We start from the raw sequence: 10,291 nt of genomic DNA on the forward strand, positions 1-10,291 counted from the left end.
TATTGCAGCATTAGATTGATTTCATTCAGAGACTGAATGTATTAGATTAACACGGCTGACACGTGCTGCTCTGAGCGGAGCCGCGAGGAGCTTTCTCTAAATATTTAAGTGTTTTGGTTTCTGTCCTGGTTGGAGAAGAAAAATAAAATCCCTAAATATTCATTTAATATTTCTGCAGGGACTTTAATATAAAGGGTGTGTGTGTGTGTGTGTGTGTGTGTGTGTGTGTGTGTGTGTGTTTAGAAAGATTTGAAAGGTTTATGTGCTGTTTTCTCTGATCATCTGTAAAATAAATTAAGTGTAAAAGTGGCTGAAAAAAGCCAACGATGTATTTTCTCCTCGCTGTAAAATATTCCTAAAACCTGCTCATTAAGGGACTTTTTTTTAAAAGCTGGTTTAACCGTCTGGACCACAGGCCTACTCAGCCTCACCTTGTTTTAACTTCACGTCAGCTTGCAGTTTTCTTGTGCCCTTAAATGTGTTTCGTGGTGAGTCCTGTGTTTGACAGCGCAGAGGAAGTTATGAGTTTCTTTATTTTCAAACCTCTTCCTGCCGCAGCGCCGCTGAAACAAGTCCCTCAACCCGCCGGGCAGTGAAGGCTGCGGAGTCTTTCCTGAAGATCAGCCCGGCTCACAGAGGACTGGGAAACACACACACACACACACACACACACACACACACACACACACACACACACTCTCACACAGGGAGGGAGTCAGCTGTGAATCTATGAGGCTTGCAAACACACAAAAAAACAGTTTGGATGAGACTTGAACCGTTATTACAACGTTAAAAGATAATGAAAATTATCAGTCTGTCGTCAGGAAAATTTCCATTAATTTCATTCTAATAAACACACAAAGTGACTGAAGCTCACAGTTTGCACAGGAAATAAATTTGAAAAAGTAGCTTATAATAACAATAATAATATTAACATTAGTATTAACAATAAGATTAATAATAACTATAATAATAACTCTAATAATCGGACGAATTCTTTGACATTTCTCTCTAAAACTGGTTTGTTGGGAGGAAAAAGTTTCCAAAGCCAGCTGACTTTACCAGCTTTAACTCCTCCTTGCTGTAATGACCGGCCTCCGCTCTGCTGTGCGGGGCTGAAACGGCACTCAGGCCGCGGAGGAGCGCCTGTTTACGCAGGAGCGCACCGGAGCGCGTCGGGCTCCGGGGTCTGTGGGTGAGCGGGGGACGCGGGACTTCCAGCTTCTCCTCACCGACACTCCTCTGGCTGTGTGCGGGTCACACATGTTGATAAAGCAGTGAGTTTGTGGTGAGAGATGAAAATAATCAGCAGTGTGACTGAAGAGGAGACCAGAGCTCCTGGAATCTGTGACCTGCCTTTAATAATTCATGAATCAAACATTCACGTCTTCATCACTGCTTCACCTTTAAACACACACACAGCTACAACTGGATTGACTGGTTTTAGAATCGGCTGTTCGGCCTTAAATCAAACTGTGTCCTCACGCACTTCTGGACTTGCTGAGGTTGTTTGTCGTCGGCTGGAGTCCAGCGCGCAGGAGGAGCAGGCGAGGCCGCGCGGCTGAACTCACGGTCGGGTTGCAGTGATCTCACTCACGCCAGCCTCCACGGGCTGGAAACAAAGCAGCGGCTGCACAAGTCTCAAACCGGAGCTGCCAGCTAATTAGGGGCTGTTATTACAGGGATTTCGTTAACTTGACGTTGATGTATTGGTCCCGCGCGCCTCAAGGGTAGAAAATGGATCGTGGTGTGCAAAAACCCTCTGACAAAACACGAGCCGGTGCCAGTAAGACCATTAAAAGTCGTCTCTGACCAGGTCAAAGCACTGCTTATTTCGACTGATTGTGTGAAGTGAGTTCAGTCTGAGTTTAGGCCAGGCAGGTAAACAGAGCTCAGGTGAGTTTACGCTCAACATTTCCACTTTAAATCTCTGCTGGAAAAATAAATGAGTGCACTAAGAGCATCACACACACACACACACCAGTGGAGGCATTCAATGGATTTATTGAAGTGTTCAGTCCCTTGACAATTGGGGGGGAAATTACACAACAAATTCAAGATCCCACAACAACGGAAAAAATCATTATACCCACCTGAGGCCAGCCTGTCTCTCACACACTCACACACACACATGCACACACGCACACATTCGCACAGAGGCTGACCTCAAACCTTATCTTACCTGAACTTGTCCATCCTTCTACGAATCAAGACTTACCACTGCAGGCGCCTCGCCCAGTTAATTTACTACCACAAAACTCAGGGAGAGAACACGGACTGCGTGGTCGGGTGTTTGCGTACAAGTCACCTTTTTCCCCGTCTGACAAAACAAAACTCAAGTATGTACCAATAAAACTCAAGTATTCACCGTCACTGTGGCTCTTTGTTGCCTAATCGTGGATCAATTTCATAACACAATCTGAAGTGGGGCAGGAGAGGGAGTCAGGACATCACAGCAAGGCTAATAACATTACATCACACAGGAAACGTCCTCGGTCTCCTCCGCTACCCTCTTATCGCAGACGAGACACATATCCTGCCGTAACTTTGTGGTTGGGTCATGGGCGGCCTGGGAGTCGAGGCCGAGTTCACCTGCGCCGCGGCGACTTAAACCTAACACGGGCTTCGTGTTTCCTCTCTACATGCTGCTGTGGCCTTTAGGAAAAAATATATACATGGCAGGCAGCTGAAGCAATAAGGAGACAAGCTGGAGACTGATACGGTGAGCAGAGCTTACGGGCAAAGGAAGTGAGCAAGGTGGAAGACACAAACCTGTCAGCTGGACGGGAAGTTAGCTGTGCTTTTACAGGCTGTGCTGTGATTTGTTACCACTGCGTCAGCCATTTTAAGGACCTGATTCTCAAAAAAAAAAAAAAAAAAAAAAGGACAGAAGACGGGGAAACCACAGGCCGACTCCCAGGCTGCACATGAGCTGTTACAGTTAAGCTGAACTAAACACAGTCACACACTCTTCCACATGAGGGACTGCGTCCTGTCGTAGTTTGCTGGCTGTGAAGACGTAAGAAGAGCACAGGCTCGCTGTTAAGACTTGTGGGGGGGGGGCGAGGGACATGTTATAGCATTCTACATCAAAAGTTCAAGTTCCCTAAAAACAGAAAAAAAAAAAAGCACAAACAAGAGTCATCTGTGCGGTGGGGGCGAGGAGGGATGGAGGGAGCAGTCAGGTCCTTCAGGGGCGAAGAGCTGCCTCCTCTTCAAGGCCGAGAGGAGCGGCACGGGCCCTCGCAGGCGGGTCGCGCCCCCTTTCCTCGGCCTTCCTTCAGCACTTCCAAAACGAAGCGAGCGTTCCACGGAGGAGGAGGAGGAGCGGGGTCGAGCGATGAGGAGGGGGAGCTGGATGGGGATGAAGGCAGGGCGTGACACGTGGACGAAGGGGGAGCAGTCTCATTCGGTGGCCTTGAGGGAGAAGGACAGCTTGGGCCTGGACTTGCCTTTGCCGAGGATGATTTTCTGCTCCTCCTTCTGCTGCCTCTGACGGTCCTGTTCCAGCTTCATGCGTTCCTCGTGAATCTTTCTCTGCTCCTCCACAATTCGCAACTGATCCTCAGCCTGTCGGACGGACACAGAGCAGAAACAAGAAGGTCAGACAAGGACGGGAAACGGCGTCCTCCGAGCCAAGTGCCCGCACACTGCTGGCGCTCTGTCCTTCGCCCGTTACAGCGTGTGCTTTTCTTTTTGGGTGCAGCTGTTTGATTGAGCCTCAGCTTGTACAAATCAAGCCTGAATCAAACAAACACTGCTTTACAAATTAGACAAACTCAAGCTCATACAGCCAAGAGGGGAAAAAACCCACCGGATTGTTAACCACAGCTGATAACCATCAGCTCAGAGCCGCTCAATGGAGGAGCGTCCTGCCAAAGGACTATTAAGTTATTTGGTGAAGTGAAGCCTCGAGGTTTCAATCAGTGGAGGACAGATACTTGTAATTAAAGACACATAAGTGATATTAAAGCATGCAAACCGGAGATGATGAGTGTCAAGTTTTCTTATTGTGCTGATATGAGTGACTGTTTATGATTGGACGGGATCAGCGTAAAAAATTAAATTTCAGATTTAAATATGCTGTGAAAACTAAAGTAGCATGAAGCAAGAAAACACCGTTACACAAACAGAAATGTTATTTTCTAGCTTTCTGTGCTCATCATTTCGTGTGCGACCAGGACAGCGTGCTCAAAACTAAACTGAGGGCTATGAGTTTGAGAGAAATGCCTCCACAAAGCAGCAGGAAGCGATGTGCGGCGGTCACAGTGAGGGCGTACCAGCTTGGCCTGAGCCTCGGCGATCTTGCGGTTATTCTCCTCCAGGATTTTTTCCAGCTCCTCCCGCTTAGATTTTTCTTCCTCCTAGACGGGCGACACGGTTCCATGTTAGCGCACGAACAGGCGACAGCCACAAAGCACTTTATGTACACACACACACACACACACGCTTGCCCTCTAATTGTCACACACACTCGCCACCAGCACACACACACATACACAGCTAACTCATTACACCACAGAGAAGTTTGTTCAGCCTCTCGCACATGACCACACTGTGGCATTCTTTGCAGTCAGCCTGAATTGTCTTAAAAATTCAAAGGGGGGGCAAAAAGCCTTAAAGAAACTGTGGGGGGAAAATGAACCCGCTATGCTGTTCCCTCCCGCTACGGCCGCTAACACCCTGGTAGAGAAATTAAAAGCTAAGCCACACCTAGGGCACTCGCTGCATTACTGTGACAGACATTAAAACTTAAGCACAAGAATTAAAAAAGGGGGAAACCCACTCATCACACTCATCAATAGAAGACAGATATAAATGACAGACAAAACAATCTAGAAGAAAATACAATTGCTGTTTCTTTAACATCATTATAAGCAAGAGAAAAATGGATACAAATAAAGGAGGGAATAGTTTTGGCTCACCAATGCACGTATACCTACGCATTTTCCTTGCCTGTGTACCTACACAACTGGTGAAAGCATTCGGCATTAAACGGTTGAATATTTACTGTCTCGTCCGGACTGTGTGGCCCCTGCAGAGACAGAGAAGCGCTCCTGGGGTGGGTGGGTGGGTAGGTATGGGGGGATTCTGCCATACTGCGCCCACGGCATTCCTCTTTATAACTCTGATCTCTGTATTGCTTAACCTGCAGCCACAGCTCACGTTCGCTTTTTTAAAGTTTATCCTTCTCTTTACAGCGGCTCAGTCCCCATTGAGACGATAGCAGAGCGAAGGAGAGCACAGCACAAAGCGGTGTCTGCGAGTGATCGAGGAGGACCGGACCACGGTACACTTACAGTACAGGACACAAGTCACAGGTGAGCTGAAAGGCTGCAGGCCAGCTCAGGTCAAGTGCTAGTTAGGAAGGTGGTGAGTTGTGTTTCCAAAATAAAAACAACACAAATGTCTTTACAAAAAAATAGCAAACTTGGCAGCAACCCTATAGGAGAAGCAAGTCATGAGTACATAACACAGTACATTTGTTTGTTTTTTCCAGGGAGAAAAAGTTCTTTAAACGTGTAAAATAATGAGTATTAAAAAATATATGGTAACAGATAGAGGTTAGACCACAGATAGTTAACCGTGTCAAACAGGAAACAGGAAGCGTAGCGGTCCGTCATTATGTATCCCAGAGCAGAAGAGTCTCAAAACAAGGCTTGTTAAAGAGAAGGTAAGGGGGGAGGGGGGTAAAGAAAACCTGTACAGGACAAACTGTCTGTGAGTCAAACAAATGTGATTAACATTTCTACACATCAGAGTAACAGAGACAGGAGATCTCCCCTCGGTACAGCCTGGACCGGCGCCTCCTGGCTGAAGCTTACTGAGGCTGACCTCGACCTCTCGGTTTGTTAGTTCTACGGTTCTGTCGGTAAACAGCGTCTACGACTGACAGCGGGAGATTTAGAAAGAGCAGAGTGGTAGCATAGAGACAGAGGGGCAGGAGAGGGGAGACCCAGTAAGTCCTAGTAGGTAAAGGAGGCGTGCTCGGACTACATTTCTCACCCTATTAGTGCTGAGCCACTGGCTGCTCCCTGTGCGAGTCAGGGTCACTAGGCTTTAGCTGCCCCTCTCATTCACAATGCAGTATTACTGTAGTGAAAACAAACCTCCTTTTCTTAATGATGCCTGGGGAGGTCGGGCACAGGGCTTGTCAGACAGCTGTCTACCTTTCCTCTCTAAAACGCAAAAGAAAAGAAGCAAAGGAAGAAGCAAAGGGGCTAACAGTGCTAACTTTAAAGAAGGCCGAGCAGCTTCCTTTGAGAGCTGCATTAAAAAGGCCGTTTCAGCGCTGAACCTGAACTCAAGCCTGGCTGACCTGATGCATGACTACGTCTTTAAAGGAGTTGTCAATTTTAGGCATTTGGCAAACATTTAAAAATGGCCAGTGATGCACAGAGACGGTGAATGTAAAACAAAAGTGTCATCTCTAAATAAAAAAGAAAAAAAAAGCTCTTTATTACAGACATCAACAGAGATGCTTACACATATCAAAGCAAAAGATCAAGCCGATCCAGGGACAAAATATGAAAAAGAATGCAGTCACTCCATTTCTGTAACTCTGCCATGGCAAAACTCTCACTGGCAGGTCGGGGAAGCGTCTCGAGACAGAGAGATTAACTGTGGCGATTCATCCTCCACCTCTGAGCATGAAACAATCACCACCTTTAAAGCCCACACTGACTTGAGTTTCAGCAAGATTCCTGCTGTCAGAAACCCAAATTCTTCCACTTCTAACTTCTCGGTGCAAAACCTGGTAAGTGGTGACGAGAGAGCAACAATTTTAGGCGCAGGAAGTTCCTTTATTTTGATTTATTTCGTGTGCACTTGAGATCCTGCAGGTTTTATCTGACATACTTGAAACTGTGAGAAATTACCATATTAAATATTTACACTCTGATATTTTCTGTTACTTGGGAAGGAGCTACAGCTCGGTGGATAAACACACCTCCAGGGAGTGCTTGATGAGTCAACAGACTCAAACTGCGTGGTTGCTCTTACTTATACGCAGAGAAATTCATGGTAATGTTTAAAATACAACTTCAGCTGCAGCACGGCCACTTCCAGGCTCTGCATCTACCCTCCCTGCAGTGAAACTTGTACCATGGCTGGATTACTCTCTGAAAGGTAAACAGGGAGAGGCGGGAGGTCCCTCTACCTCCACCATGTCCCACAGAAAGGCACCAGTCAGAGCAGGTGACTGGTGAGGGAGATGGGGAAAGGGGGTAAGGGGTTGAGGAGGTATGTAGGGAAAGGAGGGGCTGCGTTCCAAACGACCGAGCGTTACCTCTCTGGCCTTCTGCGCTGCCAACTCAGCCTGCCGCTGCCTCTCCAGCTCCTCCAGCAGCTGCCGCTCCATGATGCGCTTCGCCTCCTCCACACGTCGCAGCACCTCCCGCTCTATCTCATCCTTCCGCTTCTCCAGCTCCTCCTCCACCCGCTTGGCCACCAGCTCCTCCACTCGCCGTGCGGTCTCCTCCTCGATCAGCTTCTCTTCGATCTCCTGCTGCCGGCTGGAGGACAGAGGAAGGAGAAAATGGAGGGAAGAAAGACATAGAGGAGGGATGTGTTACAGGAAATCAGGGGTGGAATGATTTTTTCATAAAGCTGATCTGCTCTCATACATTCACACAAACATATGAAAAGAAAGTGAGTTAAAAACATAATTTCTGGAAATGTTTAACCTTTTAAAAACCATATCCTACTCAGTAAGTAGAAGCTACCACACCTCAAAAAAAGAAGTATTTGTCACTTTTAAGCTCTGCCCTGTGCAGCATTGTTTCTTCATTATGGGGCTCCATCAGTGATCTGTCAGTCAGTTACATTACACATAGTGTCACTGTAATTAACGCAGCAGGGCCGACCACAGGGCCACAAAGCTGCGGGTCGCTGCGGTCGTTCCCCACTGAGTGCAGGAGCTCCTGTCAGGCCCTGCGTAGGAGAGGGGCCCAGGCCACATCTGTCCTCAGGACAGCAAATTGGGTCAATATGTGTGATCGAGCATGAAACTTAGTCAATATCCTAAATGTTTTGGTTGTTGTGTAGAAATTTGACCTACAGCAGCAGACTGAGGGGTTAATGCAGGGGGGGGGGGGTCCAGGTGTCCTCCTGGTTGCCTATTGAAAATGCTTTTAAATTGTTCTTTTTTCCCTCCAACTGCACTCTGAAAAGGAAGCTATTAAGAGCTGGGAGGTGTGTTGTCACATTGATTCTGGCACAACTGTAAACACACAACCTGCCCGCCCTGTATTTGATTTCATCCTGTCAGCCACTGAGAAACCGGAGACCTTCCCCAACCCAGACCCAACTCCTTCCTTATCTACAAGGTCTCCATGTCGTGATATTTACATTTGTATGCCTGGTTAAGTGGCCCTGTGGCTATTAAGCAGTAAAAAAAGAGGCACTCAGGAGGCCAGGTGTGGGGCTGCGGCTCAGATCTCAGGTGTCTCTGTGCCTCTGGCTACCACACACACTTTCACAATAGCAGCTTCCCTGTCCAACAGAACCTGCCAGCAGACAATAAGCAGCCCATGGTCATTATGTGTGGTAACCACTGACGAGCTTCAGTGCAGAGTAGTGACAGAGTTGCACGTCACTCAGCACATCCTGAGGCAGCAACTTGTTGCAGCAGCTGTTTAGTCAGACACATGAATGTTTAACATTAGCAGGAGCACACTGCTGAAAGGTTAAGGCTCAGATACTGTAAACATGCTTCCCTGCATGCACAGTATATAAACTGGATATCAATTTTTAGCAAATATAATGATTTATTATTTCAGGCTGCTACCAACTATTATTTCCATACCAATCCACGCATCAATCTTATTTCTAATATCTACCTTAAAGCAAACGCGCACCCAAAACACCTTCAGTGTTCAACTTAATGCATTTTATTGTTTTATGAGGTTACATCTGTGGCTGCACAAATGCTTAGTATAGTTGCTCACTAAGTGACTAAATCTACTTTGGATTACTGAGGGATGATTACTTTGTTGTTCATAGGTTGCAACGTCTGTAAACAATATATAGAACACACCCTCATCACAACTGTGATATTTGTGCATGATATGAATCTTAAGATAACAATGTTTAGGTATCAATTATATCAAAATCCAAATGGCCTCATAACTAAAATAAAACTTGAGGAGGAATCCAGCTGAACTGAACTGGTCCCTGTGGTGCTGCTGTCTGCTCTGACAGGGATAATTATCTCCCGTGCAGACAAGGCCCTGTGGAGCCTGGCTGACGTTAGCATGCTTTGCGGCTCACTTGTTAGCATCAGCATGCTAATGCAAAGAGCTAACGCTATCTATACAATTGAATGCAGCTAGCCTAGCACTTAGCTTAGCACGCTCTTGCAGGGCAAGGTTATATAACGTTACAGGTGCAGAGGCTTATATTAAAATATACTTACATCTTCCTTTGTCTTTCCATTTCTGCCCTTCTTTCCTCCTCTTCCTTCTTCTGCTTCTCGTCCAGGGCATTTCTCTTGCTTAGCGTCCTGCCGAAGATGTCGATGCGCTCCGGCGGCGAGGCTGCCCTGTCTCTGCGGGACGAAGCTGTGGTGGACCGTGAACGAGAGCGAGATTCTCTGCGGCGGTTCCTTTTCGATTCTCTGGACTTGGACCGCTTCTTGGACCTCTCCCTGTCTCTGGACCGCGACCGAGACCGGCTCCGTTTCTTGCTGTGCTTGCTGCTTTTGGAGTGTTTGGACCGGGACGAGCTGCGGCTCCGAGAGCGGCCCATGTTGACCACCACCACTAGTCGAGCGCCTACACCAAACTGCTGTGTCTTATGGCGGATATGTGCACAGTATCTGGAGTTCCGTTCCACTCGCTCTTCTTTTAACTTGTTATTTACAATAAATGAACAAGTGGAATCGCTTCAATGGTTCTATTTTGGAGAAATAACCATTTCAAACTGGTTGTTATTTTGCCCTACTAACTCGCTAAAGAAAGATGGCGGTTTGTCGACTCTGTAATTACCCAGCAGGCACCGCGGCTTTCGGTGTTTCCCGGCGGTTTTCGGGATCCCGGTCACATGCATCCGTCCACTCGTATCCATGGTCCAAATGTACTGTCCCCAAACTTGCCTTTACCTTACAGAAATGGTTTGGAAAATAGGCATTAAGTAATCTGCTGGGCAAAGTGTGTGTGCAGTCTGCTTTTGGATCAATCCCTAATAAAATGTGTCAATATTACATTTGTTCTAAAATTAAATGGTTGGCCTAATACTTGTGTTGCTGCGTCCAACTACAAATAATTGAGCCAGCTGCTGCTATTGTTGCAGT

The 10,291-nt window shown here is 47.0% G+C and overlaps 1 protein-coding gene across 1 annotated transcript; it reads right to left on the reverse strand.

The window, feature by feature from the left end:
• Positions 1 to 1,984: 1,984 nt before the first annotated feature.
• Positions 1,985 to 9,984, reverse strand: arglu1a (arginine and glutamate rich 1a). Its single transcript, XM_076746563.1, has 4 exons — positions 9,416 to 9,984; positions 7,289 to 7,514; positions 4,281 to 4,364; positions 1,985 to 3,570 (listed from the first exon to the last, which is right to left on the reverse strand). Exons 1-4 carry the CDS (start codon positions 9,745 to 9,747, stop codon positions 3,406 to 3,408), a joined length of 807 nt encoding a protein of 268 aa, XP_076602678.1. The 5' UTR covers positions 9,748 to 9,984; the 3' UTR covers positions 1,985 to 3,405.
• Positions 9,985 to 10,291: the final 307 nt, after the last annotated feature.

The sequence above is a fragment of the Chaetodon auriga genome, chromosome 13, assembly GCF_051107435.1.
Source record: "Chaetodon auriga isolate fChaAug3 chromosome 13, fChaAug3.hap1, whole genome shotgun sequence".
Lineage (NCBI taxonomy): Eukaryota > Metazoa > Chordata > Actinopteri > Chaetodontiformes > Chaetodontidae > Chaetodon > Chaetodon auriga.

Bases quoted from the DNA above. Each gene is read 5' to 3' on its own strand.
- arglu1a (XM_076746563.1), bottom strand. From the start codon at position 9,747: ATGGGCCGCTCTCGGAGCCGCAGCTCGTCCCGGTCCAAACACTCCAAA. The intron at 4,365-7,288 runs GTAACGCTCGGT...TCGCCCGTCTAG, and splicing joins CAGCGCAGAAGGCCAGAGAG to GAGGAAGAAAAATCTAAGCG. The intron at 3,571-4,280 runs GTACGCCCTCAC...TCCGTCCGACAG, and splicing joins CCGAGGCTCAGGCCAAGCTG to GCTGAGGATCAGTTGCGAAT.